Source organism: Mesocricetus auratus, unplaced genomic scaffold (genome assembly GCF_017639785.1).
Source record: "Mesocricetus auratus isolate SY011 unplaced genomic scaffold, BCM_Maur_2.0 Super-Scaffold_100014, whole genome shotgun sequence".
NCBI lineage: Eukaryota > Metazoa > Chordata > Mammalia > Rodentia > Cricetidae > Mesocricetus > Mesocricetus auratus.
The window spans coordinates 18,392,510-18,414,444 of NW_024429197.1; the positions used below are offsets into that span (position 1 = coordinate 18,392,510).

General features: G+C 45.4%; 1 protein-coding gene across 1 annotated transcript; it reads right to left on the reverse strand.

The window, feature by feature from the left end:
* Positions 1 to 247: 247 nt before the first annotated feature.
* On the reverse strand, positions 248 to 19,597 carry Sf3a3 (splicing factor 3a subunit 3). Its single transcript, XM_040756678.1, has 17 exons — positions 19,408 to 19,597; positions 19,106 to 19,153; positions 18,527 to 18,579; positions 18,313 to 18,418; positions 17,238 to 17,310; positions 16,032 to 16,123; positions 13,605 to 13,687; positions 11,518 to 11,656; positions 10,078 to 10,146; positions 8,273 to 8,340; positions 7,935 to 8,042; positions 7,087 to 7,156; positions 5,221 to 5,385; positions 5,024 to 5,134; positions 3,634 to 3,724; positions 1,260 to 1,315; positions 248 to 517 (listed from the first exon to the last, which is right to left on the reverse strand). The coding sequence occupies exons 1-17, from the start codon at positions 19,501 to 19,503 to the stop codon at positions 440 to 442; spliced, it is 1,506 nt and encodes a 501-aa protein (XP_040612612.1). The 5' UTR covers positions 19,504 to 19,597; the 3' UTR covers positions 248 to 439.
* Between the last annotated feature and the right edge of the window lie 2,338 nt (positions 19,598 to 21,935).

Below are 21,935 nucleotides of genomic sequence, written 5' to 3' on the forward strand. Positions count from 1 at the left end.
GATGCTCATCTGGGGAGTAGCAAAGACCTATAATCTCAGCACTTGAAGGCTGAGGTAGTATTAGTGGGAGTTCAAGGCCAGCCTGGGATACAGAGTGAGACACATATACACAAAGAATTACCTCACTAGCTCCCAAGCTAAGTCACTCCTGAAATTGGTGAGAACAAGGCAGACAGGCACTAAGAACAAAAGGACATTCATTCATAAACCTGGGTTTCAGAACCAACACATCCAGAACAAGAGCTGGTTTTATTTTCCCACAGATCTTTTTAATATAAAACAAAGATAAAACACATCTCAATTCTGCAATCTGCCAGCAAGTCTTGTTTCTACAAGACACACACTAGACTGAAAACTACATAGCAAAAAGTCTTTAAGAGCATTTGGTTGGGAAAAATAGAAAAAGCAGATCTCAGGGAAGCCTGGGTAAGGCCGACCACTAGAGCAGTCCTTGTCTTTTCAGATCCTCGTATGTCTTCTTGTTCACAACATTGCCACTGGAGTCTTCATATTCTTCCTGAAAAGGAAGGGCTCTCTGTTAGCTACACAGAGTTCTACAGAAAACCCTGGTACCCAGAAACCAGCATCCACCTGACATGGCTTTCTCAGCAGAGGTCCACAGGGAACCAATGCTACCTCCAGTTATTTAGAGCGGCACCAGTTATGGCCGACCCTGTGTTTGAGGTAAGGAAGCCTGGTAGTGGAAGGCAGACCAAACACAGCAGTGTGAAATGGTTCCCAAGAAGCCTGGGTTTCTGCTCACTGGCCACTGCAGGAGTTGACAGGGAGGCCAAACAGACTTAGTGCTTCAGGTCTACATTACAGCTAGAAAGGCTCTTGACTGAAATACTGACACTGAATAAAGGAGACTACTGCCAGTCTCCACAGGACCCAGATATTACCACCATACTTTCAAAGTACGGCACTCATCTCCGAGACCTGTCAAGACCAATGAGGATACATCCCCACTCCAAAGAGAGGATGTCCTCTGACTAGATGCTTTCCTCAGTTACCTACGAGGTGACAGACTTCTTAACTTTAGAAATCCCCAGGGTAGCATAAGAGACTGGGTGCTCTTGCTCACATCACCCTCAGTGGGAGAACATAATTGTCTAATGACATAGACGTAAGCAGGACAGCAGGCTTATGTGTAGTCAGCCTGCAGACACTGTCCCATTACTTGCTCCTGCAGTATGCCTCCTTTCCACTCCACTCTGCATGGTGATGCCACACCTAACACTCTCCACACTTGCACCCACCTCAGTGTCGGGCTGCCATCGCTCTGAAGCCTTCTGCAGTTTCAGCTTGGCCCACACTGCAGGACGAGAAAAGCAACCGTTAGGACCCACAGTCCACAGGGTGCAATGTCACATCACCCCCACTGCCTTGCTCCCGCAGCCCCTCCCGCAAGACTCCAGCTGCCCCCAGAGGGAATTCTGATTCAGAACCACCTACAGATGAAACTCTTTTATTCAGAAATTTACCATGATCTCACTGTGCGGTAAAAGAAAGAAAGGTGCATCATGACTTTTTAGAACAGAGAATGAAAAACCAGGCTTGTGGGTACACACCTGGAATCTTAACATTTAGGAGGCAGAGGAAGAAGGATCAGGCAATGTAAGGTTAGCCTTGGCTACATAGTGAGACTGAGGCCAGTCTGTGCTAAATGAGCAACCCTGCCTCATAAAACAATCAGAATAGCAACAAAAAAAGAAATTATTTCAAAAGGAGCTAATGTTAAGGGACAATCTACAAGGATTATGGAGTAAAATAACAATGGACCATAGCTGAGAAGGCTAAATACATGTCCTGGTCATGTTTTCTTATTCTTGAGACAAGGTCTCTCTATGTAGCCCTGGCTGTCCTTGAGCTCACTGTGTAGACCAGGCTGGCCTGGAACTCAAAGATCCTGCCTCTACTTCCTGAGTGCTGGGGTTAAGTAAGAAAATGTCCCCATGATAATGTTTGTAGTGTACTTTCTTGATTAATGATTGACAAGGGATGGCTCAGCTCACTGTGGGTGCTGCCACCCCAGGGCAGGTAGGTCAGACTGAGCAAAGCCATGGGGAACAAGCCAGAAAGCAGGGTTCCTCCATGCCTCTGCTCTGATTCCTGCCTCGAGTTCCTGCCATAACTTCCCTCAGCGATGGACTGTGATGTCAAAGTGTAAGCCAAATAAGCGCTTTCCTTCCCAAGCTGGTTTGGGTCATGTTTTCACACAACAGAAAGCAAACCCAACTATAACCCACATTACTACCCAACTAACTGCCTTAAAAAGCAGTCAACTTCTGCTGCCACTTTTTTTTTTGCCTGAAAGTGCAATGTGCATGCATGTTTAATGTTAAAATATGAATAACTGCCCACGAATGATTACCTGAGTTTGAACCCTAGAACACATAGTGAAAGGAGATCTAGACATACAGTGCCATGGATACATGTGAGCACATACAAACATACACATGTGGTAAATAAATGTAAGAACATTTTTTCTTTTTTCTTTTTTTTTGGTTTTTTGAGACAGGGTTTCTCTGTGGCTTTGGAGACTGTCCTGGAACTCACTTTGTAGACCAGGCTGGCCTCGAACTCACAGAGATCCACCTGCCTCTGCCTCCCGAGTGCTGGGATTAAAGGCGTGCGCCACCAACGCCCGGCTTTTCTTTTGTTTTTCAAGACAGGGTTTCTCTGTATAGCCTTGACCACCCTAAAAATGTCAGAGATCCCCCTGTCTCTGCCTCCCAAGTACTGATATTAAAGGTGTGCACCATTACCACCACAGGGCTCAGAAAATTTTTTTCTTAGGCATTCGAAATGTAGAATTATGATTCACTTTACAAACTATGCCTCAATTTCCTACATAGTGAGTTCCAAGACAGCCAGAACTACCTCCTAAGACCCTACCTAAAACCAAACCAAGCCAAACCCAACTGTCTAGTTAGCATAAAGTGAAACACAACAAGAAAAGGTGAGTGAGAGCCAGGAGTTGGTGGCGCACGCCTTTAATCCCAGCACTAGAGAGGCAGAGGCAGGCAGATCTCTGTGAGTTCGAGGTCAGCCTGGTCTCCAGAGCCAGTTCCAGGACAGGCTCCAAAGCTACACAGAGAAACCCTGTCCTGAAAAACCAAAAAAATAAAAGAAAGAAAAGGTGAGTGAGAAAGCAAAGGACTCTGCCAGGAAGGTGTTAATAGCAGAGACTGCCAGGCAAGGTGAGTCCCATTATACATTCTGCACGACTCTTCCTCTAACAGGTACTTTGCTACTGTGTTCTGTTACCTGCACTGCCTCAGAAATAAGCCTACTGAGACATTTTTGCTTTCTTCTTCTGGACCACTGGTTCTTAACACATTAAAGTCAATTCAGTGTAAACACATAACCTACATTCAGAATCTTCCACAGAGGAAAGTTCAGACTCAGGCTAAAAGCCCTGTTCTAACCTCAGTATAGGATTCATTTCAAGGGAGATATAATCAGTACTGCCGCCTAGCTCACTCCCCTAAAGAATGCACTAATTATATGTGTGCCGCAGCTTTCGACAGCCACAACCTCTGCCCTTGGGCCTGGAGACTGCAGGGTACTGGCACGGCTATAGGAGGGGCCACTTGGTCTGGCTAGGGAAGAGTCCGAAAGCTTACTCACAGGAGACAGCATCTTCAATCTGTGTCACATTTGCAAAGTGGGCAGTGTTTGGGATGCCCAAACACCTCATGCCATGAGCATGACGCCATTCCTAGAAGAGAAGCAAAGGGACAATGTGAAGCAGGGACAGTTGAGACAGTACTCACTTCATTCTACCACAGACCCAGCCCCAGCAAAAGCAAGCATTCCTTCTGAGGTGTGTCTACACACACGGCTGGCTGTGACTGACAGAGGCTGGCAATGCCAAGCAGGGCTGCACTGTCTTGTCAGAAAAGCACAACTCAGACTCATTACTCCACCCTATGGAGAAGCTGGTAGAGCCCAGCAACCGCAGCACCTACAGGGTTGTGAGGGCAGGCTGGTATCCCTGGAGGTCCAGGAGCAAACTACTGAGCAGACAGAGCATAGTGAAATCATATCTTCTGCTTAAACAGAAAGCCACCATAGGCTTTATCCTGGACACCAACCCCAATCACCTGAGGTGGTACTAAGAAAAACTCAGCCCATCAGGGGCATAGGGAAAAGACCTAGGAGCAGCTAGTAACATGTCAAAGAGGGGAGTTCATGTAATTTGCCATGCTTGTCTAGTATTAAATCTTTTCCATTATGTAAAATGTCCTCCAAAAATGGACAGAATGAAACAAGGGTGAACCCACTTAATGAGGTAGTAGTACTCAGACACAAGTTGTGCCAAGAACAGGTCAGTAAACGTCAGGGTCTTTTTTTTTTCTGCAAAGAGGCAAGGGCCTATTTAAAACCAAAACCAAAAACAAAAAAAAAAAACACCTACAAAACCTGCCCACCCCCTTTAATAGCAATGTAGAGAAGATCAAGAAACCAGAGATGGTCCAAGATGCTATAAAAAATGAGAGAGGAGCCGGGTGGTTGTGGCGCACACCTTTAATCCCAGCACTCGGGAGACAGAGGCAGGCGGATCTCTGTGAGTTCGAGGCCAGGCTGGACCAACAGCCTCCAAAACAATACAGAGAAACCCTGTCTCATAAAACCAAAAAAAAAAAAAAAAAAGAGAGAGAGAGAGAGAGAAGAGCCGGGCAGTGGTGGTGCATGCCTTTGAGACCAGCCTGATCTACAGAGGAGAGTCTCCAAAGCTACAGATAAACCTGTCTCAAAGAGGGGGGAGTGGGGAGGGGGGGAGCGGGAGTATAAGAACAAGCACAATAAAGCCACATGAAATTCCACAGCAGAGTGGTAGCATGATACCAGACACCGACCCAGGTTTCAGGGCTAGCACAGCTGATGGCCATAGGCACAGGCCCTTCTGATTCCTTTCAGCTCTGGACTCTAGAGGCCCTCACAGGCTGCTACCATCCCCCTCTCTAAAGAGTTGTTTCTACTCAATTCCCAAGGGAAAAGGGTCTGAACTTCTTACAGCAAAGTGCCGCTGGAAGGCCTTCGGCCCCCGGTAGGTGTAGTTTCCACAAATCTCACAGTTGTAGTTGATATTCAGGCCATGAAGCTTATATAGCCAGTAGGGGATGGGCTAAAAGAAACCAAGCAACAGCATTAGATTACCAAGCTCTTGTGTGCTTCCCCAATGGGAGGGGAGAGGGGTCCCATGAGGCTTACTTTGCCATCCCAGCCCAGGGGTAGGTTTTTGGGGTTGTAAATGATCTCATTCTCTTCGTCTTCACTTTCGCTCTCACTGATCTGCTCCTCCTCCTCCTCTTCTCTCTCTTCTCCTGTCCTGGCTTGCTTGCGCTGTACATTTTCATGAGTGAGCTGTCGCTGTTCCTAAGATGGGTAATAAAGAAAGAGCAAAGACAGAGGAAATTAGTGCAGACATGAAGGGACAGTTTCTCTAACTCTTGTGGATGCTTTCCTGCCAAGGATAGGTTTTGGTTGTAGAATAAGGGTAAGTTGGGTTGGCAAGACGGCTATGCTGGTTAAAAAGTACTTGCCAGGCAGACTGATGACCTGAGTTCAAGCCTCAGTACCTAGGTAAAAAGCCACACCTACAATCCCAGCACTCTACAGCATCGTGGGAGGTGGACAGGAGAATCACCTGGAAGCTCACGGGCAGCATGAAGTGCAGCACAAACGGGAGGGAGATGGAGCTGAGGCTAAGGAGGAAGGTGTCAACAGAGCCCTGAAGCTTGTCTTTTGACCTCCACATGTGAGACTGTTCACACACACCCCGCACATTCACATCATACATACACGTCTCTCACACACACACCCGACCCAGTAACTTTAAAAAGTCATAATAAATAGGAGAGAGTAAGTCTTGCCTTCTTGTCAGAACCATGTTCACAGTGCATACCTGCTTCTGAAGTAAAGTCCAAGGTTTTAGTGCACAAGCCTGGATCCTCACGGGTCTCAGCACTGCTGAGCCAGTCTTTCTACTGTGGTCACTGCCCTGCCCAAGACGGCCACTTCCACTCACAATGAGCTCCCTATTTGGTTGAAATTCCATGCAGCCACTCATTTCTCTGGCCACAGTGTGAGGTACTTAAGGACTACGGCATGCTCATTTCATATGGAAAATTCAGTATCATGCTTCAAAACCAACAGCCAAAAATAAATGGCGAAATAATGACAAACATCCTATGGTTCAGAGTGAGAGAAACTTCAAGAAAGCACAGGCTAGAACTGGTTAGAATCCAGTAGAACTGGTTAGAATTCATAGAGGTGCCATGTCCTGGTTGGAAAAGCAAAACACTTCCAGAAAAGGGAGAATGCAGTAAGCATAATACATTAGGCGAAGGGCATGGAGCTAATGGCTTCTCAGCCAGCTTCAGAGGACTGGCCACCACATTGCTACCCACATTGTAACAGCCCATGGTCACCGCCTCTGACATCGAATGTCTGACTAGTCTCTCAATCACTCGTTAGAGAAGCAGTGGGGACTACTTCCCCAGCTATGTGGGTGGGTGCTAAAAATAAAGCAGAGTCATGTCTGCAGCGAAGGCAGACATACCAACAGGTTATTTTGGACGTCAAACCTTTTCCACCTCCCTCCCACCCTTGGCACTCCCTGAGACAATGCAAGGATGTTCACAGCTGTCTTGGTACTAGCCCTCCTCTAGCCTTGCTATGTTCCACAACCTCAACATGGGAGAACGCTGTGTCACAGTAAACCACACCTGAAGTGCTGCTGTGAGTCACCTTTGTCTTGCCTTTTGAGTGCCTGCTTCTTGGGTCACCCCCTGGTCTATGCTGAACCTCAGCATAGAGCTGCATTATTCTTGATCCGGCTGAAAGTGAGGGAATCTGTTGTTATGTCTGGCCTTGTGGGAATTGGGCAGCCTTGGGAATATCACCTAACAACACAACAGGAACCTACTGAAGGGCCAAGGACTTCAAGAGAACCACATTTTGAAATGAATTTACTGCCCACCCCCCACCTCCTTATTTGAACTTGGAAAAAAAAATTCTTCCTATCTAATTCCCACACAGAGCGGCACCACAGCTCTCAGAAGACAATGCACTCACCCCTAGAATCTCCACGTATTCATAGATCTGAGCTTCCAGGAAAGCAATATCTTTGTTCCTCTCAGTGTCTCTGAGAACAAGAAACAAGCTGTGTCAGTTAAGGGCTCTTTCTACACCTAAAGCTTTCCTCCTGAAAGGGACACTGACTCCATGACCCTCAGTGCATTATAAACCCTCAGGCACGTAAGCAACACAACACCATGAAGAGCAACCTCTCAGCTTTAAGTCCCAGGTGTCTCCTCTTGACTATGCCCATAAAGTCAATGACCCGGTAAGACTATTTCAACCCTAACACTGTAACTTACAAAGGAACACAGTACACAGAAAGTCCTGCAAGCAAGTACATGACACAAAGCCCTAACTTCACTGCTTAGCAACTGCAAGCAAGGGCACATTTTGCAACTTTCCCAAGTCCCCTGCAAAAATCAGTGTAACAACTACTATTCAAGCTTGTTAGTACAAATTAGAAAAGAACATTAAAACAAAACAAAACAAAAACCTCCAAATGCCCAAAAACAAAAAGAATACATTCAACTGTCTTCAGCAAAAGTAAAGTAGAAGCTAGGTCACAGTGGCCTTTAATCCCAGCAATAGGGAGGCAGAGGCAGACAGAGCTCTGTGAGTTCAAGGTCAGCTTGGTCTACAGAACAACTTCCAGGACAGCCAGGGCTACACAGAGAAACCCTGTCTTGAGAAAAAAATCATCAAGGTCATGCCCAAAAATATAGCAAGTTTGCAGTCAATCTGAGTTACAGGAGACGCTGTCTTAAGAGGAAAAAGAAAAGCAAAAACAGACCCTACGGGAAAGAAATCTAAAATCAGAATAGAGGTGCATCCCAGCTACTCACCTTTTTGTACCCTTTGATTTGGGATTTTTGGCAAACAGAGAGGTGTCGAGTGACTCCAGGGACTTTCCTTTGGTGCTGAACAGCCTCTGAGCTCGCTCTTCTAGGGTCCTAAGGAGGTAGGGGGTACACAGGATTTTAGGGTGAACTTTATGTAGAGCAGGCTGGTGTGAGACTCAGAGCCTGCCAGCCTCTGCCTCTCAAGTGCTGGGGTTAAAAGTGTGCATCATCATGCCCTGCACAAGATGGCTTTTACAGTGTAGGGCAACAAAAAACAACAGAATCGGAGCCACACAGTAAACACACAATAACTAGTTTTGATAGAAAAACCAGGTTCTTACCCGCCACATTTCAGGCCTAAAGCCAACAGTGCTGATTTCAACCTGTCCAGACCCAGGGATGCCAACTCCTACAAAAGATAAATTAATTACAAAATAGCATGATTAGCTTTTTCCACAGGCAAGACTACATTCTACAGCCAACCTAGCTTTCAGTATCAGAGACAGACTACTGCCATGTCTTCCAGCCACACTGGAAGGCAGCGTCCTCTGGCTCTCTATAGGTTGAATAGGTCCTACCAGTATTTTTGCAGAGATGGGAACTGAACTCCGGACCCCATACCTGCTGATCAAGCACTCCACCAAATGAGCTGTCTCCAGAACCTTGTTCTGCTTTAGAGTTACTGTCTTTGTGTTTTGAGGCAGGGTATCATTCTAAAGTTAGCTTCACACTCCCAGCAATTCTCCTGCTTCAGCTACCCTTAACTCTCTTATATTTTTGGTTGTGAGCCTAGCCCTTAATGGCTGAGCCATATCTCCAGCCCATCCCTCTAACTCTTTAAGTACTGTAACATCATATCATACTTCTCTGAAATTTAGTTTTAAGAAAAGTTGAAGTTTTTTTTTCTTCTGGTTTTTCCATATGCCTAGTACATGCCTGTTCTCAGGAAATGGTATTATTGCAAGTCTAAGACACTGAAGACAGGAAGGCAAGTGGTCCCTCTGAAGGATGGCCAATGTAGGGAAAAGGGTCCAGCCAAAGAAACACACCTTGAGCAGAGCCAAAGAAACATACTTTGACCCTGCAACCAGAACCAAAGAAATGTACCCTGACCCTGAAACCAGTGCCAAAGAAACACACTTTGTCCCTGGAATCAGAGCCAGTAAAAGAAATATGTCCTGGCCCTAAAACTAGACCCAAAAGGCTAAAAAGGACCACAGAAAGAAACACACTTTGGCCCTGAAACCAGAGCCAAATCTGACCCTAACCCTGTGTAGAAAACTAACCAATCCCTGAGCAGGAGATCTAGCCATCCTAAGCTCAGGGATTGAAATCTGACCAATCCCCACCCTGGAAAAACTTCCTCTGGCCCCAAGAAGTCCTATATAAACCCTGTGTCTGTTCAGCTTGTAGCTGTTCATGCTGCCCGCTGTCCACTGCCAGAGGACAGCCACTCTCCTGGATTCTTCCCTTCCAGTAAATCTCTTGAATGAAGTTTGGGTAAAGATTTTTTTGTGGCAGAGCAGAACGAGCAGGGCTGTAACACTTTTGCAGGGGGGAAACCTTCCCCTGGCAGAGTCGAGTTGTTAAACTCTACTGTCCACTCTCCCAGGAGCAGAGCTGAACTGTAGCAACTTCGCCTGGGAAACCCTCTCTGCCAGAGCAAAACTGCTACACTGGAAAAATATCCCCAGCTGGGAAACCCTCTCCTGCCAGAGCAGAAATGATACACTAGGGAAGCCTTTCCCTGAAGCAAGGCTGTGAGCTGCTATGCTTACTGTGACCTGTGGTATTCCTTGGCTCCCTAGTGCCAGAATACCTTTCTATCCAAGTTGTAACACTCAGTACTCTGTGACTCCCGAGTGCCATAATCCATTCCTGTCCATCCCATCTGATTTGTCCAAATTCTTACAGCCAGGGCTGGTGAGACAGCTAAGCAAGAAACAATGCTTGTTTTGTCAACCTGAGTTTTGAGCCCCAGGAGAGAAGTTGGTGGAAGGAGAGAACCAATGCCCACAGTTTATCATCTACACATGCATGCTGTGGCACAAGTATAGAGACATACAACCACTCTTACACAATAAATTTAATAACAACAAAAAGATGGCCAATCAAGGCCACTATCATCTACTGTCCTAAAACATACCTCCCAGGAGGAGAATGCAGAGAGGTCAAGATGGGCTCCAGCATGGGTCAGGGCACTGCTTGTCTCTTTCTGGCAAGAACAAGAAGTTGAAGATCCAGGTTAATAAGATGAATGATGGTACAGGAGACGTCTAAATTCCCAGACTGGCTGACCCCTTTCTTTTTTCTTTTTTCTTTTTTTTTTTTGGTTTTTCGAGACAGGGTTTCTCTGTGGCTTTGGAGGCTGTCCTGGAACTCGCTTGGTAGTCCAGGCGGATCTCTGAGTTCGAGACCCAGAGATCCGCCTGCCTCTGCCTCCCGAGTGCTGGGATTAAAGGCATGTGCCACCAACGCCCGGCGGCTGACCCCTTTCTTTAACCAAATTTACAAATAAATAATGATGAATTCATACAGAAATTAAGTAAATAAATAAATAAATAAATCAGATGGCTAGTTTTCTTCCTTAAGGTTCAAGTTTATCAACAGAAGCAAATACATTAATCATTCAAACTGAGCAGATTTTGTTCAGAGTAACCAGGATATGGTTGTTAAAAATCCCAGGCCCAGGGGCTGGAGAGATGGCTCAGAGGTCAAGAGCACTGGCTGCTCTTCCAGAGGTCCTGAGTTCAATTCCCAGCAACCACATGGTGCCTCACAACCATCTGTAATGAGATCTGGTGCCCTCTTCTGGCCTGCAGGCATAGATGCAGGCAAGACACTGTATACATAATAAATAAATAAATCTTTAAAAAAAAAAAGAAAAAAGAAAAAACGGCCCCAAGCTAGGCAGTGATGGCACACGTCATTAATCCTATCACTGGGGAGGCGGAGACAGGTGGATCTTTGTGAGTTTGAGGCCAGCCTGGTCTACAGAGAGTTCCAGGACAGCCTCCAAAACTGCAGAGAAACCCTGTCTCAGAAAACAAACAAACAAACAAACAAAAACCCTGGCCCAGACAATGGCCAGTGGGTCCTGATATATCTTGTTCAAAGTGTACAAAGAAAGCCTTGCTTCAGGGTGGAGCTAATCCTGAGGGACTGGCATCTAATGTCCTGAAGCAGAGACTCAAGACTGAAATAGTAAGTCTGTTGTGGGATATTTGTACACTGTGTGAAGGTGGATTGCTGAGATGGGTATAATAAAAGCTGAATCATCAATAGCTAGGCAGGAGCCATAGGCAGGATTTCCAGAGAGAAAGGAGAGGAGGAGGATTTTAGGCATGTGGAAGATAGAGGAAACAGGAGGTACAAGATGGAAAAGAGGTAACATCACAAGATAGGAAGGAGATTAATATAAATGGGTTAATTTAAGTTATAAGAGCCCGTTAGGAACAAGCCTAAGTTACAGGACAGGCTTTGATAATTAATAAGTCTCCATGTCATTATTTGAGATCTGCTAGCAGGACGAAAAAGACTTGCTACACAAGTTCACTTCCGTGGCATGAACCCCACTGAAGCTCACCGGCCATCCAGGAAAGGTACCATTATCCCACTTCTTCTCAAAGTCAGTCTGAATCTTCCCAAAGAGTTCATTCTGATCCTGAAGGGGCTTCACTCTATCTGTGTAATCCTGGAGGTACTCCAGCAGCATTTCCAGGTATCTGCAGAGCAAGCGACAGAGAAAGCAATCCCAGCTTCTATCTGTGAAATACTGCTTTGCCCTGCAAACTGTACCTCATTTCTTTCTTTCTTTCTTTTTTTTTTTAAAGATTTATGTATTTATTACATATACAGTGTTTTGCCTACATGCCAGAAGAGGACACCAGATTGAATTGTAGATGGTTGTGAGCCACCATGTGGTTGCTGGGAATTGAACTCAGGACCCCTGGAAGAGCAGTCAGTGCTCTTAACCTCTGAGCCACCTCTCTAGCCCCCTCATTTCTTTCTTTTTCTTGTTTTTTTCAAAGACAGGTTTCTCTGTGTAGCCCTGACTTTTCTGGAACTCAACCAGGCTGGCCTGGAACTCACAGAGATCTGCCTGCCTCAGCCTCCCAAGTGCTGGGATTAAAGGCATGTGTCACCACTGTCTGGTTCACCACTAAATATTTAAAATGAGCTTAATTTTTTTTTCACATCATGACCTCCTTTCCTACCTCCTTTTATCTTCAAGATGCAATGTCAATTACTAGGTCCTAATTAACTCACAGATTAAAAAAAAAGTCAAATAAACAGAATGAGAGAGCAAGCTTAGGAACACTAAGGAGAAGTGTGATTAATTCAATATTACTTTCTACTTAATACCAGATCCAAGCACATAACCAGACCTGGAAACTTTCCCTGTTAAACTCTAAAAACTTCAGAGGTTCCCAAACAGACTTCTTTCTATAGCCCATAAAATTAAGGAAGGTATGGGCTAAGACCACAGATGTCCCCACAGATACTGTGGTAGTCTAAATGTAACTGGCTCCCATAAGCTCATAGGGAGTGGCATTATTAGATGTGGCTTTGTTGGCCTGGGAGGAACTGTGTCACTGTGGGGTGGTCTTTAAGGTTTCAAATACGCACAAGCCAAATCGAGTGTAACTTCCTAATGTCTCTGGATCACTATGTAGGACTCTCAGCCACTTCTCCAGCATCACATCTGACTGCACATTGCTATGTCTCAGCATGACAATGGACTGAATCTCTGAACTGTAATTCAGCCAGTTAAATGTTTTCCTTTATAAAAACTGCTGTGGTCATGGTGTCCCTTCACAGAAATAGAAACCCTAACTAAGAAAGATACCTTTGGGGGCTGGAAAGATGACTCAGAGGTTGAGAGCTTTGGCTGCTCCTCCAGAGGTTCTGAGTTCAATTCCCAGCAACCAAAGGGTGGCTCACAACCATCTGTAATGAGATCTGGTGACCTCTTCTGGTGTACAAGCATACATACAGGCAAGATACTGTATACATAATAAATAACTCTTAAAAAAAAAGGCGAAAGATTTATGTGTGGCCCACGCCTTTAATCCCAGAACTCGGGAGGCAGAGGCAGGCGGCTCTCTGAGTTTGAGGCTAGCCTGGTCTACAGAGTGAGTTACAGGATAGCCAGGGCTACACAGAGAAACCCTGCCTCAAAAAAACCAAAAACAAAAAAAACCAAACAAAACCGTTGGCTTTGCCAGGCGTTGGTGGTGCACACCTTTAATCCCAGCACTGGGGAGGCAGAGGCAGGTGGATCTCTGTGAGTTCGCAGCCAGCCTGGTCTACAGAGCGAGTTCCAGCACAGCCTCTAAAACAATAGAGAAACCCTGTCTCAAAAAAACAAAAACAAAACCAAAATAGCAAAACCAAAAAAAACCTTTGTCCACAACCAAAATACCACAAATTCTAATTTCTTGAGACAGGGACTCACTATGTATCCCTGGTTGGCTTGGAACTTACTATGTAAACCAGGCTGGCCTCAAATTCAGTGATTCACCTGCCTCTGCCTCTTAAGAATGCTGGGACTAATGGCACACACCATTATACCAGCACCACAAATATAACAAAAGTCAGAACTTTGACTTCAAACCTTCCCATGAAATTCTAGCTAACCCCAGGAAAGGTCAGGAAACTGTCAACGCCTACCTTTTATACTCTGCATTCTTTCTTTCTTTAGGAATGTCAAATAACTGGTCAAAGATGGACAGGTATGTGATGTAATCCAGCTTCTGAAAAGAGAAAAAAGTGAAAAAGAGTCAGGATGATAAGTCAGTTAATATTCAAAAAGTAAGGTCAAGGGCTGGAAAGATGGCTCAGTAGATACAGGTGCTTGCAGCCAAGTGTAAAGACCTGATTCTACTCAGGGACCCATACTATGGAAGCAGAGGACTAACTCCTCAAGTCATCCTGAGACCTCTATACTTGAAGGCCACTGCACACACATGTGCACACACACTAAATTTTTGTTTTTAAAAGCAAGGTCAAATTGAGGGTTCTCTAACCAAGTATCAAGGCTTGGCTCACTGTAGTGTTTTCTTTCCTGCCTTTAATCTCTAAGGCTGTTGATTCACTGAGTGAGTAGAAGATTGATGGACATGAAACTAACCCTACAAGATCAAGTTAACAAACCTGAATCCAAACAAGTCACATGTTGGATACTTAGGGTGGGCCAGGCTCCTGTCTAAGGATTTTGCCATTCTCAAATAAGGTCCTGAATGAAGGTGCCCTGTGTTAATTCATGCAGCCACTTCCCGAAAATCTTTGAACCAAGCATGGAGGTGCAGAAGAAAGGAAGGCACCTGTCTGCAGAGCTTAAAGGTTAGCAGCTGAACTTGGGGACATTTCCCCATAAAGACAAAGTCTCACAGAGATCCTTCTGCCTCTGGTTCCTGAACGCTGGAGTTACAGGTGTGCCACCATGCCTCATCTATGAACTTACTATTAAACTTCCTTGTGACCAATTTGCCATTTTAAACCTCCCATCACTGAACCAACAACAAATAAACATCTACCCCACCAAAAGATACGAACTATTCCTTTCCTGACAGAGATCATGTTTTATCTCTCATATGTCTCATACTGTGCACCTCACACAAGAGCATTCAGAGTATTTATGGGTTTAAAAACTTGCCGGGCAGTGGTTAAACAAGCCTTTAATCCCAGGAGTTGAGAGGCAGAGGCAAGAGGATCACTGTGAGTTCAAGGCCAGCCTCATCTACAGAGTTAGCTCCATGACAGAGAAGCCCTATCTTAGAAAACAAACAAAAAAGTTATTTGTTTTGGGCAGGGGGTCAGTTGAGTAAGTCAAGTGCTCACAGTATAAACATGAGACCCTAACAAAAGATCCCCAACCCCCATGCAAAAGCTGGACATGATGGTACACACCCAGACCCCTGGTGTTGGGGAGGCAGAGACAAAGATCCTTGGGGCTAACAAGCCAGCCAAAATAGCTCAATGTTTAGTGAAAGACCCTGTCTCAACAACTAAAGTGGCAGGGCCTGAGAGATGGCTTGGTAGTTAAGAGCAATTAATGCTCTAAAAAAGGACCCAGGTTCAATTCCCAGCACTCACAGAGTGGCTCACAACCATGTGCAATAAAACTCCAGTTCTAGGGGATATAGCTCCCTTTTCTGGCTTCTAAGGGTACCAAGCACACACATAGTGAAGACATACATACAGGCAAAACACTCATAAAATAGAAATACATTTTAAAAATATCTATTAAAAAAATAGGCCGGGTGTTGGTGGCTCACGCCTTTAATCCCAGCACTTGGGAGGCAGAGGCAGTCGGATCTCTGTGAGTTCGAGGCCAGCCTGGTCTACCGAGCGAGTTCCAGGACAGCCTCAAAAACAATACAGAGAAACCCTGTCTGGAAAAACCAAACAACCAACCAAACAAACAAAGTGAGCCTGGTGTTGTGGCGAACGCCTTTAATCCTAGCACTAGGGAGGCAGAGGCAGGTGGATCTCTGTGAGTTCAAGGCCAGCCTGGTCTACAGAGTGAGTTCCAGCCCAGCCTCCAAAGCAATATGAGAAACCCTGTCTAGAAAAACCAAAAAATAAATAAATAAATAAATAAAGTGGAAGCCTGGCAGTGGTGGGATATGCCTTTAATCCTAACACTTGGGAGGCAGAGGCAGCTTTGTGAGTTAGAGTCCAGCATTGTCTACAGAGTGAGTGCCACGACAGGCTCCAAAGCTACACAGAGAAACTCCATCTCCAAAAACAAAGAGAAAAACAAACAAAACAAAACAAAACAAAAGGTGTGTTAAACAATCTGAAGTTGGCCTCTGGCTTCTATGTGCATACTCCCCCTCAGATAATTTGTATTATGTAAAAGTATTTCTACTGCATGAATATATTAAAATAATGAAAATTATTAATTAAAGAAAATAATGGGCTTGCTGTAATAACTGTAGGCATGTGTCATTTCATTATAAATATTATTTACTATTCCAAGAAATGGAATCACCTACTTAATATCAACACATATTCCATGGGGGACATTCTATGTAATTTAACTAGGTGTCTTGACTTTATCCCGAGAGCATCTCTCTCCCCTCTCAGGCTTACCTCAGATGCCTTCAGGTTAATGTACTTAAGGTAGCAGTCATGAAGATCAAGGTAGCGACCGTATCCCTCTTCATCTGTGAACTCCACCAAGTCTGCAGGAATCACACGTGTCAACGACTCTGACAGTATGGACCACTTTCCTGAACTTGCTCCATCACTGCCTGATCCATGAGCCACGAAGCTGCCCTTCACTCCGATGTTCTCATTACATGAACAGATCTAGGCTTTCATTTTGAGCTTAGATAGCACAAAGTAAGTATTTTGTGCAAGAACATCAGGGTGCCAATACAGACCAGAAACCAATCTGAAAACCCAGCTATCAATCTCTGAGGTACTCAAGGGTGACTGTGGGGGTGTTTCATATGGTCTAAATTGGCCTCACACACCTGATGTGCCTGTTTCCACCTATGTGCTGGGATGACAGGCACGTGTCACCATACTGGCTTACACAGCTCATAAGTGAACTCAAGTTCTCAGGGATACTCAGCAATATCCTACCAACTGAGCTAATCTCTGTACACAGATCTACTCTCCACATTACCCTGTACTTTGCTTTAAAATTAGCACTCAGAAGGCTAAGGCAGGTGAATCGAGAGTTCAAGGCCAGCTGCACACAGAAGCAAGAGCAGCCTGGTCTACATAATAAGTTCCAGAACGGCTATGGCTATGTAGATAGACCCTGTCTCAACAACAAACAGACAAAAAAAAAAAAAAATCCCACCACTAGCACCAGCAAAAAACACCTCAAAACCAGACAAACATAAATGCCACTTGATGGTGGGTACTCCTTTAGTCCCAGCATTGGGAAGGCAAAGGCAGGAGAATCTCTGAGTTTAAGGCCAGCCTGGTCTAGAGAGTAAGTTCCAGGAGAGTTAAGGAAAAAGAAGGAAGAAAAACAAGAACAACCAAAAAACTAAAGATGCCCGTCTTTAACTTCTTTGATTTAAATGATATATTAGACCTGGACCTAGGTTTGATTCCCAGCCCCCAAATGGTACTCAAAACTATCTCCAACTCCAGTCCTACAGGATACGACTTCCTCTCCTGGCCTCCTCAGGCACACCACACACACTGTGTATAGGTATCACACAGGCAAAACACCCATACAGACAAAATAAAAATAAAGGCTTAAAAGGGCAAGACAGGTTCTAGCTTGGATGTGGATGGTTTCCTGTTTCCCAGAAAGAAACATTAAAGCACACTTACTTTGTGCCTCTTCACTTGGGTTCTCTCGAGCCTTCAGCAGCTCCTCAAATTCCACTGACATTGGCACACAAATCTGGGGAGGAGAAAGCGCAGGTGGATCGGTGTCTCCTGCATCACACTTCTGATGCCTGACTGGCCCTGTGGTGTGCAGGAGCCCACTACTGTTCTCCTCTCGCTTTGCTAAGTATAGCTGGTCAGATACCTGTTGCCACAAAATCTGGGCTCTTAAGGAAGGATCACATTGGAAGAGGTCGTCTAGGAAAGACTTTTTTTTTTTGGTTTTTCAGTATAGGTTTTCTCTGTATTGCTTTGGAGGCTATGCTGGAACTCGATCTATAGACCAGGCCCGCCTCCAACTCATAGAGATCCGCCTGCCTCTGCCTCCCGAGTGCTGGGATTAAAAAGCCTGCACCACCAATGCCAGGCAGGAAAAATATTTGATAAAGGAGTTGGCATTGGACATGAATCCTGAAGGTGTTCATTAACTCTGGAGTGAGCAGAGTGCTGTTGTATTGGTAGATTTCAAGGCAGAATTAGGAGCACGGTGTATTAGGTAGGGGAAATTCTTGTAAAAGATAAAAAGGAGAAAGCAAGTTTGGATAAGGAGAGAGTCTACACTATGATGCAGACAAAATCTGGACCAAGCCAATAAAGAACTCTGGAGCTGGGCTGGAGAGTTGGCTCAGAGGTTAAAAGCACTGACTATTCTTCCAGAGATCCTGAGTCCAATTCCCTGCAACCACATGGTGGCTCACAACCATCTATAATGAGACCTGGTGCCCTCTTCTGGCTCGCAGACATACATGTAGAACACTGAATACACAATAAATAAATAAATCCTTTAAAAAAAAGAAGAAGAACTCTGGAGCAAAAATTACTCATCTCTCATTGGGCAGGGCCTTCGCTGTGTTCCTTTACAGGCTGAGAGATATCAGGAAGGATGTCAGCTAACTATGCTCACTGCAGTCAAGTGGCAAGTTCTTTCTTGGAGAGACATCTTAATGGCATACCCCATTTCCCTTGCATCTTTCCTTATTTTAGGGTAGGTTTGGGGAAACACTTTGGGAGGCCTTACCTCATTTGGGTGTTTCCGATGAAATTCCTTTATCTGCTTGAGTCTGTTATAGAATTCAGCAAACTCATTGGGTCCTGAAATAGCATTGAGCTCCTCCTTTCGCAGTCTGCAAAATAATGACAAATCCGGAGAGTATAAAGCACAAAGCCAATCCTCTCATCACGGCTCCTCAGATGCTCTAACTGCTGAGGGGATGCATGTGACCATCACTTACCCATCTTTATCATCATACAAATCCCTCAGGTTCCCACTGACCTCCATGTATCTCTGAAAGGCAAACACAAATCCGTCAGAATCAAGCAATTTGTACAACGACAGGGCTAAATGAACAACAAAGGCTTTCTTGGCAAATCCAAGGAAACCTCATGAGATACAAGGTCTTGAAAGTTCCTCTACTTTTTTTTTTTTTTTTTTTTTTTTTTTTGGTTTTTCGAGACAGGGTTTCTCTGTGGCTTTGGAGGCTGTCCTGGAACTAGCTCTTGTAGACCAGGCTGGCCTCGAACTCACAGAGATCCACCTGCCTCTGCCTCCCGAGTGCTGGGATTAAAGGCGTGTGCCACCAACCCCCGGCGAAAGTTCCTCTACTTCTAAGAGACAGTCTGAGCCGGGAGTGGTGGCACTCACCGTTAATGCCAGCATGCGGAGGCAGAGATAGGACATATATGTCTAAGAACCCGACGTGGGGTATTCTCAGCATCCACAAGCAGTACTCACGCTGCGCCTCCGCATCCTTCCCTGCCAGCACTTTCCCGCCCAGCCCATCCTAAAGGGAAGCGGACAGCGGGGCACTCACATCTTGCATGGCCCGCGTGCGGTGATCGGAATTGATCTGGTCCCGGAGCTGGAGAAAGGCAAGCAGATGCTGTTAGAGTTCGGGGGTTGGAAAGGCCACCCGAAGGGCGAGTTTATTGGTTTAGGCCTCAGGAGCTGAAGCAGAGGGACTGCTGGGCCCTCGGAGGATGTTACCGAGGCCAGAGCGCAGAGGCAGTCTAGGAGGAAGGCGCCGGGAGGGTCTAAGGCCGAAGAAAGCGCTCAGGGGCTCGGCACGGGACCGAGGCCCTCCTCCTGATGCGGTCCCGACCACGGCCCACTCACCGTGGACTTCTTAGTGAGCATCTCTTTGGCCATGACATCCATGAGCCGTTCCTTCTCCTCATGATAGCGCCGTTGCTGCTCCAGAATTGTTTCCATTTTCCCTCAGTCGCGGCGCTTCAATTCAGACGACCAACACGGCCGGAAGCAGCGGCTGCCGCCTTGCGAGCCTGCGTCTCTCAGCGCGCTGCATCCGACTGCACCAAAGTTCCGGGAGTTCCGGAAGTGCCTTGGGGGACCTCAAAAAATGAACACCACACGGAGAGCAACTCCTTGCTATCGGTACCACTGCCCCCTGCTGGCTGGAGGTGTGAAGGAGCGATGCTCAGCGACAATGCGGCAAAAATGCTGTAGGCGGAGGGGAGGTTGAGAGGCGACTGCCTGGAGCTCGCTGTGGCCAGCTGGGCCGGCAAAACACTGGTGTGGACCTGGATAGAGAAACTGAAGGATACAGAAGGGAATGAGGAACTGGAATCTCTAGTTTTAGGGTGTGACCTCTGGTGTTTTCTCCTTGTCTGGACTTTAGTATCTGTCGGTAAAGTGAGGATGGTGGCGGTTTTGTTAACAAAACTCCTATGTGGAAACAACCTTTATCAGTAGAGGGCTCTTTAAGTAAAATGTGGTATATTCAAGCAATGAAATGCTTGCTATTCAGTACAGGCTGACCTCTGATTCTCTTTATCCTTAATTCTTCTGCCTCTGCTTACCATGTGCTGGGGTTACAGGTATGAGTCACAAGACCTGGCCACTGTATGGCTTAGGAAATGAGATTTAGGCTGCCTTTCTTAAAAGGAGGAGGAAGAGGAAGAAGCAAAAAAGATTAACAGCACTCCAGAAGCAGAGGCACACAGATCTCTGTGAGTTCTAGGCCAGCCTGGTCTACATAGTGAGTTACAAAACAGCCAGGACTACATGGAGAGACTGGGACTCAGGAAACACAAACAAACAGATTAGGACTTGAGATCTGAGTCAGTATAAAGAGCTTGTCTAGAATGTACTGGGAACAGGGTTGGAGCCAAGTAGAGTGGCTCACACCTGTCATCCGGAGGCTCGGAGGGAGCAAGTTCAAGCTCAGTCTACACAATGTAGTAAGAGCATTTCCCAAAACAATAAACATCCATGTGGTGGTGGCAAAAAGCTCTTAATTCAGGCACTAGGGAGGCAGAAGCAGATGGATTTCTGAGTTGGAGACCAGCTTAGACTACAGAGCAAGTTCCAGGACAGCCAGAGCTACACAGAGAAACCCTGTCTTGGAAAACCAGAAACAAAACAAGCAGAAACAGCGTTCAGATGAAATGTTGGGATCAGCAAATTCATGGAAACAAAGGGATGAGAGAAAGGTTGCTTTGGATAAGAAGTGACTTGAAATGAGCAGAAGGAATCCTTTTGAGGGTGGCAATAGCTGTACAACTCTATCAACTTTGCTAAAATGAAATTGAGTTGTAGCACTTGAAGTGAATGGTATCTAAATTATAACCTCAATAAATCCTCTGTTTAAAAACATCTGGGGGGCTGGAGAGATTGATCAGCACTTAAGAGTACCGGTTGCAGCTGGGCAGTGGTGGCTCACTCTTTTAATCCCAGCACTTGGGAGGCAGGGGCAAGTGGATCTCTGTGAGTTCGAGACCAGCTTCATCTACAAGAGCTAGTTCCAGGACAGGCTTCAAAGCTATACAGAGAAACTCTGTATCAAACAAACAAACAAACAAACAAAGAGTACTGGTTGTTCTTCTAGGGGACCTACATTCTTTTCCCAGTACCTACCCATATGGCCGCTAATAACTGTGTGTAACTCCAGTTCTAGAGGATCCAATGCCCTCTTCTGGCTCCTATGAGCACTGCATGCATGTAGGCAAAGCACCTAGTATATAGGTGAAATAAAAACAAACAAACAAACAAACAAAAAAAAAAACCAGCCAGGGCTACATAAGAAACCCTGTCTCTAAAACTAAAAATAAATAAATAAAATAAACCAGCTGGCAGAGGCAGGTAGAACTCTGAGGTCAAGGCCAGCCTGGTCTACATAGTGAATTCCAGACCAACCACAGCTGCAAAGTGAAATCCTTAAAACAAACAAGCAGGGCGGTAGTGGTGGACACCTTTATTCCCAGCACTTGGGAGGCAGAGGCAGGTGGATCTCTGTGAGTTCGAGACCAGCCTTATGCTTTATTTAAAAAAAAAGTGCTTTGTTAAAAAAAAATCCCCCAGTTCCTTGACATATTTATTTATTCTCAAGATACAGCATCCCTTCTTTTTCTTTAATGTTTAATGTACATGTACTTTTCTTTTCTTTCTTTCTTTTTTTTTTTTTTTGAGACAGGGCCCTCAGGTAGCCCAAATTCATTATGTAGCCAAAGGTTATCCTGAACTTCTATCCACACCCAAGTGCTGGGATTATAGGCATGTGCCAAGCAGGTGTTACTAAGTTAGTTTCTTTTTTTATTTGTATTTTATGTACATTGATGTTTTGCCTGCATGTATATCTGTATGAGGGTGTCGGATCCCCGGAACAGTTGTTATAGACAGTTGTG

Coding starts and splice junctions, on each gene's coding strand:
- Sf3a3 (XM_040756678.1), bottom strand. CDS start 19,503: ATGGAAACAATTCTGGAGCAGCAACGGCGCTATCATGAGGAGAAGGAA. Junction 19,154..19,407: donor TGCTCACTAAGAAGTCCACG/GTGAGTGGGCCG, acceptor GCCTTTCTCCAG/CTCCGGGACCAGATCAATTC. Junction 16,124..17,237: donor CCCAAGTGAAGAGGCACAAA/GTAAGTGTGCTT, acceptor TGATTCCTGCAG/ACTTGGTGGAGTTCACAGAT.